The 21,100-nt window shown below is 36.1% G+C and overlaps 1 protein-coding gene and 1 pseudogene across 1 annotated transcript in view; both read left to right on the top strand.

Annotated features, from left to right (window-relative positions):
* Positions 1-21,100, top strand: part of PKHD1L1 (PKHD1 like 1) — a 160,697-nt gene that overhangs the window by 43,339 nt on the left and 96,258 nt on the right. The window contains exons 20-32 of the mRNA XM_023518204.1: positions 567-716; positions 1,658-1,782; positions 4,701-4,864; positions 6,139-6,311; positions 10,104-10,251; positions 11,745-11,899; positions 13,886-14,008; positions 14,703-14,808; positions 15,831-15,941; positions 16,986-17,150; positions 18,096-18,217; positions 19,889-20,021; positions 20,736-20,931. Of these exons, the coding sequence (XP_023373972.1) occupies positions 567-716; positions 1,658-1,782; positions 4,701-4,864; positions 6,139-6,311; positions 10,104-10,251; positions 11,745-11,899; positions 13,886-14,008; positions 14,703-14,808; positions 15,831-15,941; positions 16,986-17,150; positions 18,096-18,217; positions 19,889-20,021; positions 20,736-20,931 (1,871 nt within the window). The remainder of the gene's footprint in view (positions 1-566; positions 717-1,657; positions 1,783-4,700; positions 4,865-6,138; positions 6,312-10,103; positions 10,252-11,744; positions 11,900-13,885; positions 14,009-14,702; positions 14,809-15,830; positions 15,942-16,985; positions 17,151-18,095; positions 18,218-19,888; positions 20,022-20,735; positions 20,932-21,100) is intronic.
* On the top strand, positions 6,996-7,095 carry LOC111728056 (annotated as a pseudogene).

The following is a 21,100-nucleotide window of genomic DNA, read 5'->3' as shown; positions in this document are numbered from 1 at the left end:
TATTTTATCTTCTGTCTCTGACTCCCCCTTGGCTCTTTCCCCCCCGTTTGAACAACTCCTGTTTATCTTTAAAGACTAAAGACATTTATTTATCACTTCTTCTGAGTCACATTTGTGATGCTCTTTTGTGAGTTAGATGCCGCCCGTCAGCCTCGGTGTTAGAATCATCTGTTTCTTTGTCCCAGACTGCTGGGCCCCTGGGTACACGGATAGCATTCGTCACCACTTGAATTCTCAAGATGAAGCAACAAACATACAAACAAAAACCTAGTAAATGGTAAACATGAAATGAACACCTCGGGGAGGAATGAATAAATATCCTTCAGGAGCTTGTAATAAAAGGAGAATTATAGGACTTGGGAAATAGTCAAAGACATGGATAAGAGATTATTACAGAAGAATAAATCTGACTGAGAGAATGTCAGAGAAAGGAGAAACTACTTCAAGTTAAAGTACTTTGAAGAACAAAGGTTCTCCATTGGACTTTGAATGACTTAGGGGAAGATGTTGGAGTAAAAAGCAGGACGATAGATCACGTTTTCATTGGAAATATTGTTCTTTCTTAGGAACATGTTAATCGAGGGCAGAGGACAGCTGAAACTGATGCTTACTGTGGTCGTTATTCCCTGAAAAACCCAGCTGTTCTTTTTGATTCAGCAGATGTCAGGCCAAACAGACTACCATATGGAGACATTTTATTATTTCCTTATAATCAGGTGAGCTCAACAAAATGACATGCTAATTGAATCTGGAAAATGCCTTGGTAATAAAATTTCACGAACTTTTAAGACAAGGAGAAGCACTTGCCATGCAAAACCACGTCACATTGGACGGGCATCGCTGTTCACGTTCTGACAGTGATTTCCTCCTCTGCTGATTCTCAAAAAAACAAAAAAGAAATTTGAAAAGATGTAGATAGCACCAAGTATCGTGCATTCTGTTTATCTAATAATCTCAGGAAAGGATTATTTGCATACAGGTTTAAACGCTAAAATAATTAAAAATGCATAAGCAGATCCATTTTTCTTTGTTAATTAAAAAGAAACAAAAAATGGGAAGTCATCATAGAGTGATCTTAAGTATTTAGCAAAAGAAAAGTGAAACGAAGTTATGAGCAGAGAAGACTGCAATTTTAGCATGTTCTGAAGTTTTGGGGTTTTAATGTATTTGGCATGCTTAAGGACATGTCAACCATCCAAATTAGTATGTAATTGCTACTTTACAGTGGCGTTCGTCTCTCTCTAAATCCTCAATGCATTCACATCCCAGGTAACCTACCCAAATGCTTATTTCTCTTCTTTCTTTACATGCAATGGACTTAAATTTACTGAACGCTTTAGTTACAGCCAGTGCATAGCTTAGCTCCATATGAGTGAATTATTTCCGTTTGTAAAAGAAATTTTATCTAAGAAAACAGTAAAGAACTAATCACTAATTATAAGGCCACACTTCCCCTTCACTTCCTCCTCCACAGAATCTTTCTCAATTCTTCTGTAGTTAACTGGCTGAAATTCATAATTTTTTTCTCTGTGATCTGGTACATTTTATATGAAAAATGCTGCATACATGCTTATGGAATCGGATTTAATTAATTTGAATTGTTACAAAACCATTTAGTGGTACGATATTGTTACTATTTTCCATATTTTTTTCGTAGTTATGCTTAGCATACAAAGGATTCCTAACGAATTATATTGGCCTAAAGTTCAAATACCAAGACAAAGGCAAGATTCCTAGGAGCAGTGACATACAATTAACATATAACTTTGCTCATGGAAACAAGTAAGTTATACCATAAATTTGAAAACTTAAGTTATACCATAGTATATAAGCAGTAAAGATAAGACAAATCCATTTCTTGTTTGTGTTTGTTTTTCTTCTTTGGGGTTTTTTGGAGGGACAGATGAAGGCCCATCATGTACCCCATGGAAATAACTGCAATGTTTCTGGTCTCTAAATATGCTTCCTCACAGAGATGGTTGTGTCAAAAAAAAATCTATAGATTATGAATATAAAAGTTGCTCTAGTGTCCTCATTACTGATGACCACATCAAAGACAAAAAGAGGACAAACTTTATAATTTAAATTATATATTATTAAATCTAATTATGTTCCTAGTTACTGGAAGAGGGTAGAAGGAGACTGCTTATCAAAATATTGGCAGTAAACTTTGATCACTAAAAAAGGTGCTTGCTACATGTTAGTAGAGAAAATAAAATGTTTGAGTGAATATGCCTGAATAAAGGGTGAAAAGGTGGTTTGAAATGGCTCTTGCTCTGCCACAGTTAGACGCAGAGAAATGCAAATAGAGAAATACGAGGAAGAAACTGTAGGAACCTGGAGAAAGCTGTTCAGTGACCACCACTGTCCTACCCTCAGGCACCATGTAGTCCTGTATAGTTGTACGTTAGTTTTTATTAATTATTATTATCTTCTGAAATTTATGTCAATCTGGACTTTGTATTTGCCCATTCAATACATGTAGAAATATCATTTCCAATAGAAGCAACAGTGAAGACACACACACACACTTTTCTATTTTACACAGTACTCTTCATAAGTTTTTATCATGTTTATTGAAATATAATTTACATGAAGTAAAATCAATTCCTTTCATGTACACAGTTCAGTGAGTGTAACCATCATGTCAATAAATATAAAGAATATTTCTCTCCACAATTTTAGATGTTTTTTCTTTCATGTAAAGTTTACTAAGCTGACAATTAAGTTCATGAACTTGCCCTAGAAAAAGTGCTACATCCCTCGTTGCTGAATATCACGATGGTCACCTTTGAAGTCTTCCCCTTGGGAAGCTATGCCCCGATTCCAAAGCAATTGTGGAACTCTTTTTCTGGAATGACCATCAGAGCTGTTGTTGTCAACAAAACAAAGACAAGAAATAAGAACAGACAAGATGATAAGGGAGAATAGAATAATTAGTCGGGGAGAAAGGCCAGTCTTGATGGAGAAGTTCGCTTCTGGGTGAAGATTCCGAATGAGGAAGCTGCTTCCCTGATTTGGAACTCCAAGCATCCTGTTTTCTGCATTATCCCAAACTATTTTCAAAATGCGGTACCCAAGTTCCAATTCATAACTTTAGAAATGTGTGTACTCTAAAATGAATTGAAATATTTTGGAATGAAGGGGAAACTTGTTTGTTAAAGGTTTTAAAAACTATGTTAGATGGCTCTCACATGAGTTGAGCAAGAAGGCTGAGGTGGGAGAAGCCAGTGTGGGCGTGTGGAGGTGCTCTGGCAGAGCTGGGGTCCTGGGCTCCGTCACAGGAATCCAGATGCATTTACTGTGGCAATGACAGGAGCAGAGATGGGGTTGAGACCAGCCAGGTGAGGGGAGCATATCAGAGCCCCCCCCCCAAGGAAGTGGAATCACTTGATGTCTACATCTCTGGCATCACCTTCTGATCATATGGACCTAATTCCCTTCAGATCCTCTGATCAGCCACCTGTGGATTCTACAGGTGTCAGAATCTCTTTAGCCGTGAGGAAGGAAGGCTCAGCTGAAGTGTCGATGTCCAAGAGACGTTTGTCACAGGAAACTCTGTAACAAAGGCATCAAGTCTTCCAAAAAATTCTTCAGCGGACTCAAAAATGTTGCCACCAATACATCTTAGATTCTTGAGATAAGCGTTAAAGAGATAATGATTTATGTCTTGTCCCCAAATAAGATCGACACAAGCTTCTATAGAACGTAAAGAAAGAAAAATTTTTGTTACTCAATGACTGAACATTTATCAGATATTGAAGTTTGGTAGAACTTGAAGTGGACTTCGAAGAAGAGAGGGAGATTGCTGTGTGACCTCTGTCTGTTTGCCCAGAACTGTAGGAAGTTCTTCCCTACGAAAAATTCAGGACACTCTCAGGTCGTGTTTTCTCGTGAAAGCCCTTAAACCTGTTTCTCCCCCTACAGCAACAACAAGGTCTATGTTTTTGAATAAGTGCTTAAGAAATGCCCTTTTTCTGACCGTTCAGATTTAGTCCCCTCCCCACAAGGGCATCTGTTTCAACAGCCTATGGCTCCTATGTGTGCACTTCAGTTTTTTTTAATATATTTAATCTATCTTTGATCTCCACAGAAGATGAAGGGGAGGGGGAAAGGAGGGAGGAGATGTTTTCCCTTTTTATAAATTTTTAAAATTTATCATTGACCCAAAATAATTAAATACACATTTATGAAGTACAGTATGTATTTTAATATTTGCATACATTTTAAGATGATCAACTCAAAGTCATTACCATGTCCATCATTTTCAACCTTTGTCATTTCTTTGTTGCGATAACATTCAAAATCTCTTCTGGCTATTTTGAACTATATACTGCACTGTTATTTGCTATAGTCTCCCGGTGGAACCCCAGAGACTCTTTCTGTGTAACCGTGATTCTGTATCCATTGCTCCTTAGTTGTCTTATTTGTCATTATGCAAAGTTTTTTCATATTCCTGTAGCTACTACCAAGGCTGCGAACAGAAGAGAACGGCCTAGTTATGCCGCAGGAAATATTGTACTGCCAATATTAGTTTCTGCTGCTGTGCCTTGTGATGGCTGATTTTCTGTGCTAATCAATTATGCTTGTGAGGAAAATCATTCATTTCCTCTTTAAATTTTTCATGTTTCTTATAGTATATTTGTTCCCATTAAACATTTTAACTGATCTGTATAATGTGTTGTTCAACCATATTCCAGCTGGACCTATACTTGCATAGATCTTCTGGCTCTCATACAAACCAAATACACAGGGACAAATTTTTCTCTTCAAAGAATTAGTCTTCAGAAAGCATCAGAATCCCAGTCCTTCTATGTGGATATAGTATACATTGGACAGACACCTACCATCTCAACACTGGCTGGTAGGTTGTGTCACTTTCTATCTACCATAGTATAAATTATCTTATGGGAAAATCTTACCCTGGAAATTATTTTTATATTCTACAGTATAGATAGAAACATTTATCTCTAAATACTGAGTCATTCTTTCATCTTAATAGTCTTATGATTTATTTTTATTTTTAACGAATATGGTAAGGTAATTATTCTAAGGATAATTTCATCCTTAATGGAAACTTTCTCCTGATGGCAAGAGTTAGCTTTGTAAGCCTGGACTGTGCTCATGGGTAAATAAACTGTGGTAAACATTTTCATTTTCCTTTCTTTTATCTTTGAGAAACCAACTACCAAGAGGGATATTCCTAAAATGCAACTATTGACATTGACATCTGGCTTCTAGGAATGAACCAAAACTTAAGGTGTACCTAAGGATGATAATTAACAATACTACAAATGAAAACTTTTGATAGTTCCCTTGGAACTGTTCAAGTGCAAGGAAATGAGTCAAGTGATAAGAAACACTAACTGTTACTACTTAAGAGTGGTCGCTTCTTCTGAATCTGCGATCCACAGACCTACATTATGACGGGAGGAACACATATTGGAGGTGGCAAAAAAATGTACACACATGTAAAAAGGAGGTTATCTGTGTATTGCTTTTCAAAGATGAATTACAGCAGCACTGTGTAGTATGAAGTTCACTCAAAAGATGGCTTTAATCGAGTGGATGCTAGCACCGCCGTGTGGCGGGCGTGCATAGGATGGCTGTTTCACTTTAGAAACTACTGTGTGTTAGGCGTACGTCAATTACCAAGGGAAGAACAGTGAGCATGACAATCCCTGTCCTGCCCTCATGAAGTACACATTCTACCCAGCACCAAGTTCAGAGAACCTAAAAAGAGCAGAGCTAACTGGCCCATAGAAGGTAGACAGAACCCAGGGCTGGAAGATTTTTAAATATTTGGTTTTGTTTGATAGTGCTCACGTGCCAAGAGACATTGAAGCTTGGTATATGTACTCTTCAGAGTATAAAGAATAATCTTTAATCACGTAGAAGTGAAATCTGTAATCCTTATAATATAGAAGTGAAAATTCACCATGCTTCACAAATGACTCAAGATCTTTCTAAAATTTGAAGGTGAACTCTTTATTCCGTGCCATGTTGATATTACTTGATGATTTTCTTCTCAGCAGCAGGAGGTGTGCAAGTTTATCTGTCATTTACTTTGTTTATTTATATTCTTTAGGAGGTATGGAGGTTTATCTGTCATTTACTTTGTTTATTTATATTCTTTAGAAATGCCAAAGAGGAGACTTCCTGCATTAGCAAACAAAGGAATATTTTTAAAGCACTTTCAGGTGAATCAGACCAAAACAATCGGATCAACCATGACAAACCAATATTCTGTTACCATGGCTTCATATAATTGCGGTTATAATATACCCATGATTGCTGTGAGCTTTGGGCAGGTAAGCCTAGAAATTTGTGAGTTATTTGTTTTCAACTTAATGAGCATTAGTTTGATGTAGTAACGTTTATTTTAAATTTTTTAAAATGGCTCCCATACAAACCATTAATAGAACAAGATCAGAACAATTATTAGAATAGTTATTCTAATGCATGCAGATTTAGAAGCTTCTTGAAATTGAGCATGAAATTGATTTTAAGCATTAAAAATGCTTCAAGAACTAGATCTGTGAGGGAAAATACAGAAATACCCTTAAGGGCCAAAGTTAGTCAGACGTAAGTCAAGTCTTCTCTGCTGACTTTAAAGAAAAAATTGTGCGCTCATCTAATAATGATTTTTAAATAGAAATTGCTGAAAGAAAATTGAGATTTTGTGTTGTTGTAAAATTGTTTGTTATAAATACCATTTATTTTAGCTTGTATCAAAATGTATTTGAAGAAGACAGTCAAAGGTTTTTTCATAATTCCAAAAGGATCTGAATGATGACAAAAAAAAAATGAACACTCTAAAATTTAATTATTTATAGAAAGTATTCAGTGGGTTAATATAATTTACTATTACAAATCAGAAACCAGTGTGATAAATTGACTACTAAAAGTTAAGTAATAATTAACCATTGTAAATAGAGTCTCACAGAGAAGTTTTTGCTACCTAAATAATTTTATGATTAAAAATACTGGCCAATATGCTTCCTTTGGTAGCATAAATACTGAAAAAGGAAGAATACAGAGAAGGTTAGTGTGTTCCCTGTGCAAGAAAAAAAAAAAGAAGAATACTGATATTCTTCACAGCACTTTGGGAGGCTGAGATGAGAGCATTGCCAGTGTTCAGAAGTCCAACACTAGCTTGGAGAATACAGCAAGATCCCCATCTCTAAAAAATTTTTTTAAAAATTAGCTGGGTATGGTAGCAACAAAAATTTTTTTAAAACTTAGCTGGGTAGGCACCTGTAGTCCAAGCTGCTCAGGAGATGGAGGCAGGGAGGATTGCCTGAGCCCAGGAGTTTGTGGTTATAGTGAGCCGTGATGAAGCCACTGCACTTTAGCCCGCCCCCTCCACCCCCAAATTTAAGAACTACAAATATTTTTTAAAAATTGCTTGTATCCCATCCTGGCCCAATATTTTAATCTTTTCATCTTCAAAATACAGACCCTGTTAGTGTTTTCTAGTCTCCTACTCTTAGGTCTATCACAGAATGTAACGACTAACTTAGGACTTTTGGTTCTCAAAGCGTCGATGTCAAGCTTCCTCACTAAACTAATTACTGGTAATTTTAACCTATATCTTTAATTATGTATTCAAGGTTAAATTGGAGGATATGGAACTTATATTTTTGTGACCTTTAAAAATTCATATGAACAATACCTGCAATAATGTGCATATACCTATCAGTGAATTTCTTTATAAACTTTGAGATAATTGTAGATTCACATGCAGTTGTTAGAAATAATAAAGAGATAGTCCTGTATCCTTCATCCATCTTCCCCCAGTGGTTAAATTTTTGTATAACATAGTGGAATATCATAACCTGAAAACTGACACTGGTAAAACTTGCTAACTTTATTCAGATTTTACCAGGGGTTCGCATGCGGTTACTCACATGTGTGGGTGTGGGTGTGTGTGTGTGTGTGTGGGTGTGTGTGCACAGTTCTTAAGCATTGTTATCACAAGTGGAGAGGCAGCTGCTAGGACCAGAACAGTTCCGCCACAAGTATTTCATGTGCCACCTTCATAGCCACAGCTGCCACAACCACCTCCTCAGTCCCTCCTTCCTGAACTCCCCGATACGTATATGGCAACCACTAATCTATTTGTCTCTATACTTTTGTCATTTCGACAATGTTCTATACATGGCATTTAACTTTATATACTCACACCGGTATGTAGCCTTTTGAGATTGTCTTTTTTTTTTTTTTTGACTCAGCGTAACTCCCTGAGATCCATCCAAGTTGTACGTGTCAAGAGTTCATTTTACTTGCTGAGTCATATTCAATGCTGAGGATGAACCACAGTTTGTTGAACTACTTTCCCATTGAAGGATGTGTCTGTGGTTTCTTGGCTTTGGCTGTCATGACTAAAGCTGCTCTGAGTATTCATCTATAGGTTTTGGTGTGGTGTGAATTTTCATTTTTCTGGGTTAAATGCCCAACCATGCACTTATAAGATTATATGGTAAAGACATGTATAGCTTTTCTTTTTTAAGAACCTTTGTATTCTTTTCCAAAGTGGTCGTACCATTTTATGCTCCTACCAGGAATGTCAGGGTGATCCAGTTTCTGCACAATCTTGCTATCACTTGGTGATATCCCTGGTTTAATCTTAGCCCTCTGACAGGGTGGGTAGTGCATTCCCTAATGGGTAAGGCTATTGAACCTCTTTTCATGGGCGAATTTGCCAGCTATGTATCTTTTCTCTGTGAAATGTCCAGGTACGAGTCTCTGGTCAGGTATGTGGTTTACGAACATTTCCTCTCAGACTGTGCCTTGCCTTTTCATCTTCTCTGTAATGCCTTTTATCAGCATAGTTAAGTCTTTTTCAATTACTTTTATCAGAATTTTGCAATTTTCAGGTCAGATCTGGTATTAGTTTGTTACATTGATACATGAGCATTTTATTTTCCTTGAAACCGTTATAAATGGTCTTGTTTTTAAGTTTCGGGTTGTGCCTACTCATTATGTGAATATAGAAATGGGGTTGACTTTTGAGTATTGATCTTATATCCTCCAGCCTTACTAAACTCAGTGAATTTTTACAAAGACACTCATGTGATCGGTACCCATATCAAGATACAGGAAACCTTCAGCTCCCCAACAGCCTTCCTCGCGCCTCCCCCATTATTATCATACTCTTTGCTCCTCAGCCCCAGATAACTGCTATGTTGACATTTACTACTGTTAATTACTTTTGTCTGCTGCTAAACTTCATATCCATGGGATCATACAGTATGCACTTTTCCTCTCTAGCTGCTTTAAGTTGTGAAATTCATGTTACATGTTCTTTTTCACTGCTGTATGGTTTTTCACGGTACGCATATACCAGCATTTTCATTCCTTCTCTTGATGGATTTTTGCATTATTTCCAATTTGGAGCTATTTCGAATAAATCTGCTATTCACTCTTGCTTATGTCTGTTGGCACCTGTATTGACTCATGTCTATAGGCTAGAAGGCTGGTCATTTTCAATTCTACAAGGTTAATGGATCAATAGCTATGAGGAATCAGAAGCAATGGAATACTTTTCACTATTAGAATTATTACCTATGTATTTCTATAACATGTGTTGTTTTGGTCAATTTATTAGCATTGTACCATAAACAAGTATATTTTTTGAATCTAGATAGTCTCTATGTTGACCCTATGTTTTTTTAAATAGTTGGGTAAATTTTCAAGTCTCTATATGGCATTTTTATTTAAAAAGTTTTAGTTTCTTGGTAGCCAAGACCATATCTCACTCTTCTTTGCTTCCCTACAGTGATTATCACTGTACCTTGAACAGAGCGCCTGCTCCGTAAATATTTGTTCCTTGAGTGATGGAGGGTGCATTCTGAATTAATGAGGTATTACTGCAGTGCCAGCTGAGTGCTGCACAGATGCCTGAGTCGACTTTGCCTCATTATTGCAGCTATGTAGGTGTGACTTGTGTTGATTTATGTGACTGTCTTTAATGTTCTGAAGAATCTGGAATTCATGAGGCTCATTTATGTCATGTCACAGGATGGTACCATGGTGAAATAAAAGTCGTGTTAGCCATTGTTAAGTTTAATCATTTTATCAATATTTATTTTGGAAATTAGATAATCACACAAGAGACTGAGAATGAGTCTGTTTACAGAGGAAATAATTGGCCAGGGGAGGCACAAATTCGTATTCAAAGAATTCAAGCAGCGTCTCCACCTCTAAGGGGCAGTTTTGACATTCAAGCTTATGGACATATTCTGAAAGGTACATGGAAAAAGTTTAAAACATTGGTGTGTATATATACACAGTCACATGTATATGTATGATGTTATAAAATGCTAAGTATTACTTCACTTGAGAATTGCTACTTATTGTTAGCTTTATATTTAAATATGAAATCACACAGGTATGTCATGTATTAATATACACCAATTATGGGTAATTAATAGCCAACCATATGTTGTTTCAAGTTATTTTTAATAGAAAATAAGCCACTCATCCAAATTAACCATTGTTAGTAATAATTGTCTTTATTTTAAAATAATGTAAGAAAGTCTGCTCAACTATATAACAATTTTTTATAGCCAATTTTCAAAGGTACTGAAATCATGACTTTCATAAGTAATACATTTCTAAACTGCATTTCTTTTTACAAATAAGCATTGATTACTGTGGTGTCAGAAATATTAAAACAATGTAAAAAGAGTTGGAATATGATTTTTAAAGGCATCAATAATAAAATTATCAAGGCTACTGAGCATGTGAAATGCGATGAGTGCCTGAATATACAGAATCACACAAAATTTATTATTAAAATATTTTGCCTGTTCTTTTTTATTTTTAAAGATAGCTACTAAAAAATATAAAATATATATGTGGTTCACATTATACACTAACTGTCAGTTGGAAAGGGCTGATCTAGACAACAATAATAAACATTTTGGGGTACTTATTTCTAATAGTAGTATCTCTCTATATAATTTATATAATTGAGATTATGTCAGTAATGTAAAGCTAATTTATTCAGAACAAATGACATGTTTGCATTTTCTTAACTGCCTCCCAGATAAGCAGGTTTCATTCCCAAACAATTGTTTTACTTTTATATCCATGACTTACAGGCTATCAATATTTTCAAAGGTATATGAATTGACATTAAGTCAATTAATTTAATTATATTAAAGTTGATTTTAAAAATAAAAGCATTTTTATGTTAAAAGATGATGTTTAATATATTTGATATTAAAAGTATTTTATTTTTAATGCAAAAACGAATTATTTTTATTGAGTAAATATTAAATTATAATTATTAAGAGTATTTTATACTTTTCTAATATGCTGTTCAATATTGAAAAATTTTTAACATCAAAATAAGTTGATATTAAAATATCATTCGATACTTGATACTTGTGAATTGATATTAAAAATGAGAATATTTGAGCCAAGGCTCACAGTTTAAGGTACATTACTCATATAGTTTTTTTAAATTTTAAACATTTTTTATTATTATTACTTTTAAATTGATAGATTAAATTATATATTGTTTCCAGGATATATATATATATATATACGTATACATATACACAGACAGACACACGTCCTTGACATAAGTAGGATGGAAATTTCATTTTTACTGTATTGGAGGGGGACATGTGATTCACAAGTGGTAATACATTGTACACATTTCATGTACATTAGAGATGAAATTGGTTTGTGAATTTTGACTCCTGCTGCTTGCCGTCCCTCTGTGAGTGCAGGCCTCCCTGCTGCTGTGTCTGCTGTAGATCTGCAGTTTGCCCTCCAGAGTCTGGAAGAAATGGGGAGAGTCTCAGTTACACGAGATGGAACCTGCGCCGGGTATTCATGGAGCATCCAGTGGAGAAGCACGTGTGGAAGGCAGAATCTTCTCCAGGTTCCTTCATGTGCTTGGCTTCTCTTTTCTTCCATGTACTAAATTCTTATTCTCACTCTGCCTCATCCAAAGAAAGAATTAGAGACTATGTATATTCTTAAAATTTAAATATTTTATAAAGGAAATTGAGAAGGTTGTTCCATATGAAATTGACCAAATGTTCTCTTTCATGGACAATAGCTGTTGCTGCTTTGTTCCCTGGCCCACCGGGAAAGGTCTAAGAATCTCTGTGTTGGGAGACCCTTGACAAGGGCAGTAGGAGCCCAGCAAAGGCGGTTTGAGAACCCAGTCCAGGTGCACCTTCGGGACAGGCAGGGAGAATCAGCCTCCATGTCTAGCAGTCCTACCACTAGAGCTGGCTGCTAGGCCCTTGGATACTTTTGTGGCTATAACGATGACATTTTTAAGTTCAGAAGCAAGTAACAGCTTAAGTACTTTTATCTAAATCGCGTCTGTTTAGATTGTGGCGGGGGATGAGGGAGAGGAATCAGAAGCATGGGAAGAGAGGAGTCTAAAGGGATGCCTTCTAGTGATGATGGAAGTGTGAGTGAGGTAAGAGTCTCTTCCATACCACGTTGGTGAGAATGTAAAGTAGGACCTCATTTGGGGAAGGTAATTTAGTAGGATCTGAACATGGATACCCTGTGATACAGGAATATCATTTGCATAGCTCTATCCCACTGAAATGATGATAAAATGTGAAGTGACATAGGCACAAAGGTAGTCATTGCAGCATTACTTGTAGCAGTAAAAACCTAGAAACCTAAATCTCTGTCAGTAGAAGGATGATTGTTTGAATGGCATAACTTTCACTTGAATACTAAGTAGCCATAATAGATTTGTATATATTCATCTGGAAAAAAAATCCATGATGTAAGGTGGGAAAAAATGCTGAACTCTATGTCTGAAACCATTTGGGAGGGGGTAGGAAAGAGGAGGAGATAGGGAAGCAGGAGACCAAGAAAAGTGTATAAACACAGAACACGAGTCGTATGAATATACGAATAGTTGATCGTCATAAAGATTCTCTCTCTTTTCTAACTAGTCTCTTCCCCTTATTCATTATTTCTGTTCCGTACCATTTTGGCTGACATTTGGCCCAGAATGAGGACTCCCTTCTCTTTGATGGTCCCTGAATATGTTGGAAGGCTGCCATCTTAGCAGAGGGATTTTATAAGGACCCAAAAGTACATATTGATTTGATTTGGTTTCACGTGTACCTTTGAAGGAAAAATATATTTCCAGGACTGCAGGTAAAAAATCAGAGTACTTAAAGATCCAAAATATTGGCTTGGCACCTGTGGCTCAAGTGGCTAAGGCGCCAGCTACATACACCTAAGGTGGTGGGTTTGAATCCAGCCTGGGTCCGCCAAACAACAATGATGGCTGTAACAACAACAACAACAAAAAATAGCCAGGCATTGTGGTGGGCGCCTGTGGGAGGCTCCTAGGGAGGCTGAGGCAGGAGACTTACTTGAGCCCAGGAGTTGGAGGTTGCTGTGAGCTGTGATGCCACAGCACTCTACCCAATGGGACAGCTTGAGACTCTGTCTCAAAAAAAAAAAAGATCCAAAATATTGAAGGGCAAAGTTGACTGTCAAGTGGAACCAGAACAATTTTTCAATTATCTAAATTGCTTATGTTCAGAAGCAGCATAGAATATTTTGAGAAAATTAAAGTTAGTAAATTCATTATCTTTAGACTTATTTTTTAATTCTAAAAGTTCAAGTTAATTCTGATCATTTAATTTCAAATTCTAATTGATGCAATAGATGCCAGTGGCTTTAGCAAATTTTTCTTGACTAGATTACATTTACTTTTGAAGAGGGTCTTTTTTCACAAAAAGGAAAAGAGTAAAATGATCTTTGAACTTTCATATCCTTTGGCTTTTATTTCACTTTCCACCATGCTTAAATTTGAAAATAAAAACTAGTTTGGTCATATTTATCATAGCCTTTCTAATAAAATAATTTTGTATAAAAATAGGTTAATGATTCCAACATTATTGGAGAAAAGGCGAATATGACAGTGACAAAGGTAAAAGAAGGTGGCTTATTCCGACAGCGCATACTCGGAGACCTACTTCGTACACCCAGTCAACAGCCACAGGTAGTTTTAAAACTTGTTTTGTGATGTTTAACAGAATTTAAAATGTATAATTCGTTTGCATTATGTTAAAGGCTTGGTAAAACAGGAGGGTCGACTTCTCTATTTTAATGTGCATATTTGTGTTGATCAACACAATAATATTCTTTTATGATTTGGGGGAAAATTACCTTCCTTCTGATAAAATAGACTTCTAAGCTCTACTACTACAAGAATTTGAAAATATAGACTTTGATTTAATCTTTGTAGTTACTCCGTGAAGTAACTATTCATCTTGCCTTTTTAATGATGAGAAAATTTAGGTGACTTTCCCCAAAGCAACCTTTATTTTCCTTCATAGCATCAATCAACTCAGGCTTAATAGGCATTTACTATTTTTAACTTATAGTTTATGCAACTCTCTATCCCACTTCTACTAGAACATACATTGGGTGACATCAGGGCTGTCATCTGTTTAGTTTGGGGTCATATTCTTATATTCCTAGAATTTACAATGTTGCCTGAAACAGAGGGCATATTTGCTAAATGACTAAATAAATGCAGTGTCATAGTGGAAAAAATATTAGTAGACTAATTTTTATAAACAAACAAACAGACCAATAAAATTTCATCATTTATTCTAAATCCTATTCCTATTCCACTGAACCACTCTGGCCCTTTACCTCTGTGTAGTGGCTTCTTGTTTCTCTATTTGAAGGTTGAAGTCTATATCAACGGAATTCCAGCTAAGTGTTCGGGGGACTGTGGGTTTACATGGGAGTCCATGATTACTCCCCTAGTCCTGGCCACAAGCCCTTCTCAAGGTAACCACCTGCTTTTTAACTTATACTATGAGGGAAAAGACAACTAACAAAATGTAAACTCTGATAAAGATTGTTTTAATATATTTTTATGAGTGTCCCCTTTTAAGGCAAGCAGACAGTTCTACACAGTGGGAAAAAAAATCTATCAGATCAGAAAACAATGGAAGGACAAATAAGTATTTATTTTTCAAAATATATTGCTTTTGAAGCTGAAATAGTGCCTTTGAAGTCAAGGACTCATTAATCCTGTAGTGCTCCAGTTTTACCAGTGAGAATTAGCCTCTAACATTTCACTCTGACCTTGAGGCATTTTTGTTCCACTCTACTCTCAGCATATTAAGTGGACTCTTATCATACAAGACTCCTTCTAAGAGAGTTAGTATTAAACGGCTAGAAACAAGACACCTGCTGCTTAATAAAAGAAAACAGATGGGTCCTAGATCTGAGAATAAGACATAGAGAAATTATTGCAAAGAACTCAGTCTAGGGAACACAGTATACCATTTCTTCATAATATATCACTCTCTAAAAAAAATGTGATTATGCTTTATATTCAAAGGTTGAAATAAACAATGGGAATAGGAATTGTGAAGGCAGATTTTTTTTTTCAATCAGAAAGATAAGCTCAGGTACTATAGTCACATATTTAGTCTTGGCGGATAGTAGAAAAATTCATCACCTAATTTACTATCAGCTCTCCACCCCTTCCCGAAGCATTAAAATCTTAATGCCTGCTTAATGTCATAAGAACACTTTTTTCCTGACCTCATTCCTAACTTTCAGTCAGATAATTCTTTCCACTAATCTCTGTCAACACACAGATTCAAAGTATGAAGAAACGTAGAGAAATTCAACGGAGAAAAAATGCCAGGGTCAAGGAAATGTGTCTTTTTTACCCTGCTTACCAATGGGTTTCTTGTTTATATGTTTAGATGATAAGCTTATTTTTCTCTCAGAAATATTTGATTTTATAACAATGGATCGACTTTTATCTTAATATTGTTTAAATTTATAATTTTCAGGGTCCTATGAAGAAAGCACAATTCTAACCATAGAAGGTTCTGGATTTTCTCCTAATTCAGCTGTATCAGTCTCAGTTGGACCAGTAGATTGCCCTCTTCTTTCTGTGGATGGTTTGTCCTTTTAAAAATTATTAAGTCTAGTTCTTCTTGTCTAAGAGAAAATGGAATCAAAGAGCAGTATGACAATTATGATTGTAGCATACCCTATTGGGTCATGAAATTAGCAACCCGTCTAATGCTAAGATACAGTAATGCTGTATCTTTTAAATCCTTGATTATGGTGACGGATTAATTATTTTACTGTTTAGTGTCTTTATCCCATTACAGCTGATTTTTAGTTTTTTTCTTCATAAAGTGGTTACATGAAATCACCCTTGCCTTGTGTGTCTCTGGGACACACAAGATGAAGTGATATTCTTGTGTTTCATGGTCCCCTCTGCCCATGTTTTGGCAGTGCCCTATTAGTCCACTTACCAAATTCTTCCTGTCATTTTAAAGTTATTCTTGAGATCTAAAAGTCAATACCTAGCCAGTCATTCTGGTGGGGGCCTATAGTCCTCGCTACTCGGGAGGCTGAGGCAAGATGATTGGTCAAACCCAGGAGTTTGAGGTTGCTGTGAGCTATGAGACCACAGCACTCTACCTAGGACCACATAGTGAGACTCTGTTTCAAATAAAATAAATGAAAGTCAGTGCCACACCTATATTATCAGAGCATGTAGACTGTTCGAAATACTGTGAAGAAAATGTTTTCATTTCATTTTTTATTATATTTCTTGATAAAGTCTGGTATGTTACTCAATTTGAACATAATACATTGAACCAAATAATTTTAGAATTATTAATATAAATATGCTTATAAATAGGATTTTTAAATTATGATAACAGCCTTTGGGGGTACAGTAACATCAGAGCCAAATCATTTGTTTTGTCTTTAGTATGATTTACTTAACTTTTTTCTCAGAGTGTCTGATTCACAGCATCAGGAAGATTTTTCCTCCCAAGATTTCCATACCCATTCATACATGAATAGTTTTCTTTGGATTTATTCATGGGGTTCTAAAAATGAAGGACAATCACAATTTTTGCAAGCGTACGTTTTCAGTAATGTTATCTCACACGTTGCTTTATTATTGTCTTCTTTTTGGTCACAAGCAAATAAGCTCAAGTGCCAGATTCTGAAGGGAAGTGCAGGACGGGTCCCCGTTGTGGTGTCCGTAGCTGATGTCGGCCTGGCACAGAATGGAGAGGCCGAGAACTTTCACTTCACTTATAAGAGTGAGATCTCACGCCTCCAGCCTGATTCCGGAAGCCTTGCAGGTAACAGTCAATAGTTCTACACAGGAGAGAAAATTGCGCACATTTGCATCATTCCACTGTGATGTTTCTGGACTAGGATGAAGGGAGAGGAACCCAAAGCTTCCTCACTGGAACAAAAGAGAGTCTCCTTTGAGAAGGCCCAGTGATTAAACGGCTGACTAATTCTTTTGTTTCTTATGAAGCACAAGTCAGGGAGGTGCTTATACTTACCTCTTAAAGGGTTATTGAATTAATATCATCAATTATTACATGTTTCTATAACAAGCTCATCAATTATGTCAAGTGAAGATTTATTAGTTATTATTCGGCTTACCAGCTGCTTCATTTGTAACCACAGTCTCAGAGGGGCTACTTGACTCAGAGAAATTTCCGGGAACAAATTGGGGAAAGGCTGACACAGAGCGTGGAGAGAACAGAACACATTTTTCCTGTCCCATTTCTTCCTATCCTTTGTGTTTTGTTTGTTTCCAGGCTTAGATTTGGGGGTTGCATTTTGGTTTCGATCATTTTGGTGTGCTATATTTTATTTTAATGTTTTCTTCCTTAGTTTTCCTTTTACTAAGCAGTATGAAAATTTGAAATTTGGTTAGAGTCTTAATTCAGTCTTGTTTTCTACTTATAACGGTTGAGTGAAAAGAAACAGTATTATTTTTTCTTGGGAAGATAGAAGGCGCTGGAAATGCCCAATGGCTCACAGCAAATGTGGGTCCCAAATCTACACTGTTGTCTTAACCCCTTTAGCCTGGTTTCTTCATGGTTCCAGGTTTTAGAGCTCAGGCTTGGGTGTGTGGTGGTCATCACACACCTCTCCAGTCTGATCTTTGATCTAATTACCAATCCGTCTCTTAGATGATTTGACAATTCTCAAATGATCAGAAGTTGCTTGTTGTTATAGTTATCTATGGATTTTTTTTCATTTGTTTGTTTTTTATTTTTCTTATAAAGGTGGTACTCTACTGACTCTGTCTGGATTTGGCTTTAATAAAAATTCAATGGTATTGGTTGGAAATGAAACCTGCAATGTGATTGAAGGGGACTTGCACAGGATAACCTGCAGAACACCAAGAGTAAGGCCTCTGATTTCCATCATTTCTTCCAAGTCTGAAATCTTATGAATTAGGGACCATCTCAGTGGATGGTTTAACAATTGGTATATTTATGTAAGAACTGCAGAGTTACTGTTATGCTCTTTAAAAAGTCTTTTTTCAATCTCTTTTTGCTAAGATTCAAAGACAAAGTATCTCCCAAATATCTAGTATTCTATATATTTAAAATCATGAAAGAAGACAGACATACACCAATATTAAAAAACGTTTCCATTTGAATAAATAGAGGTAGACACAAAGTAAAGATGAAGTACAGCAGAGAGTGTCAGGGACAGTTTCCCAGAATAGCTGATGTCTTATCAGGGCCTGGGGATAAATGAAAGGGTGTCACATAACTAAAAGGATGAAAAAAATTCTGTACTAATAAACAGTCTAAAAACATCAAGGAAGCAAATCTAGACATTTTTAGTTTCCCAAAAGGAAATGTATTTTTAAAATGTGTTAAAGTTTTAGTTTGTTGACAAAATATGTGAAGTTCCAGGGAATGTAGCATCTTAGGACAAATCGCGGTTCTTTATTTTTAAAAATTAGTCTTTAAATTTAAACCAGCATGGGTTTCCTTATTTTGTGCAAAAGGATGATAAATCTAGTCACTGATGTTCAGAAAAAATGTCCTGGAGTAAGTGGGGGTATTATGTAGTTGCAATCTATGGGAAATCGAAATTCGTGTGTTGGAATAAATGATGGAGATGAGAATCTAGGGATATGGCAGATAAAACTTACTTGTTAGTTTCGGCGCCGATAGCACAAGGGTTACAGTGCCAGCCACATACACCAAGGCTGGCAGGTTTGAACCCAGCCCAGGCCAGCTGAACAATGATGACAACTGCAACAAAAAATAGCCAGGTGTTGTGGTGAGTGGCTGTAGTCCCAGCTACTTGGGAGACTGAGGCAAGAGAATCACTTAAGCCCAAGAGTTGGAGGTTGCTGTGAGCTGTGACAGCACCGCACTCTACCAAGGGTGACACAGTAAGACTTTGTTTCAAAATAACCCCACAAACTTACTTTTTAAAAATTGTCATTCAAATACCACGACAGTGGCTAGGCTATTAAAAAAAGGAATAAAATTGTTATTCAATGAAACATTGCGTGTACATTAAATAAATACTAGATGACAGTTTTTTTTTTTCTAATTTGGAAATGCATAGGTCCTATCTTGGTGAAACCACCAAATATGTTTCTTACGTGGTCCAAGCACCTAGTCTTGAGTTCTGGAACTAGGTCAGCAAAAGTATAATAATGTGATTTATTAATGAAAAGGAATAAAAATTACATTTAAATTTATCTTAAGAGCAAAAAGTAAAAACTTTCAGGTATCTTATGTGTTATCCATTAGAGAATCACTTGTTCAGACCATTACAACTATGTTGTGGAACCCTGAAAAATCCAATAATATAGATGAACTTCAACTGAATGCATGAAACCATAAAACCATCTCTCATATCCCTCTAACTTGAGAATTGCAACACGTAACCTGTTTGACACCACAGCTTTCTACAGATCCGAAAATTGACTCCAATTCATGACTTTGAAACAAAACATCTTAAGAAGTTTTTTATAATTCTGTTTTCAGCCATTGGATTTGCATATCTTAACTTCCAATGTTTTCTATTTTTTTCCCTCTTATTTTAGAGAACTGAGGGTACAGTTGATATTTCAGTTATTACCAATGGATTTCAAGCCACAGCAAAGGATGCTTTTAGTTATAATTGTTTGCAGACACCAGTCATAACTGATTTTAGTCCAAAAATACGGACAATACTAGGTAAGATATTCTTCAATATCATCAGTCTTTTGGCATATATCTAGAAACCACCTCTTGAGAGGCTTTTAAAACACAGTTTGTCTTGCAATTTTGCTTTTAAAAGTGAAACCAATCATAAATTTATGTGTGTGTGTTTAACCATAGATTAGTCTAGTTATTCTTTCACCTTGAACATATGCAATAAGAAGATAAATATTAAGATTATTTTTGGGTGGCACTTGTGGCTCAGTGAGTAGGGTGCTGGCCCCATATACTGAGGGTTGTGGGTTCGATCCCAGCCCCAGCCAAACTGCAACAAAAAAAATAGCTGGACATTGTGGCAGGCGCCTGTGGTCCCAGCTACTTGGGAGGCTGAGGTAAGAGAATTGCCTAAGCCCAAGAGCTGGAGGTTGCTGTGAGCTGTGACGCCATAGCACTCTACCCAGGGTGACAAAGTGAGACTATGTCTCTTAAAAAAAAAAAAAAAAACAGATTTTTTTTTTAAAGTACTTTGCTGTCTTCTGTTCTCTTATAAGCAATTGAAAATCAACTTTATCTTTACAGGGAAGCCATCAACTCTTTCATTGTTTTTCCTTTCACCTCTAGAACGTGTTACAATTTCCTAAATCCAATGAAAAATTAGAGATGAATTGGTTTATTTACTATAATAAACAAATTTCACACTGGATAATAAGTCGAACCTTGTAACAAAATTTTTTTCTTTTAAAATCATAGGAGAAGTTAATTTAACCATTAAGGGTTATAACTTTGGAAATGAACTCACACCAGATATGGTGGTGTACGTGGGAGGAAAAACCTGCCAAATTCTTCACTGGAACTTCACTGATATTCGATGCCTTTTGCCCAAGTTACCTCCGGGAAAACATGCTATCTATGTAGAAGTCAGAAACTGGGGTTTTGCATCAACAAGGTATGGTAATGAACATGAACTTGATGGAGTTGTGGAACACAGGGGCTAATGGAATTGGGACAGGAAAGGAAACAGGCATTACCCTACAATATGTCCATTTCTTTCTTTACTTTTCTATATTTCCTTTTGAAAAAGATTCTGAACATATCTCATAATGGTCAATATGACA

Source organism: Otolemur garnettii, unplaced genomic scaffold (assembly GCF_000181295.1).
Source record: "Otolemur garnettii isolate 467f Iridium unplaced genomic scaffold, OtoGar3 scaffold00004, whole genome shotgun sequence".
Lineage (NCBI taxonomy): Eukaryota > Metazoa > Chordata > Mammalia > Primates > Galagidae > Otolemur > Otolemur garnettii.
This window is presented reverse-complemented; position numbering and strand designations above follow the sequence as displayed.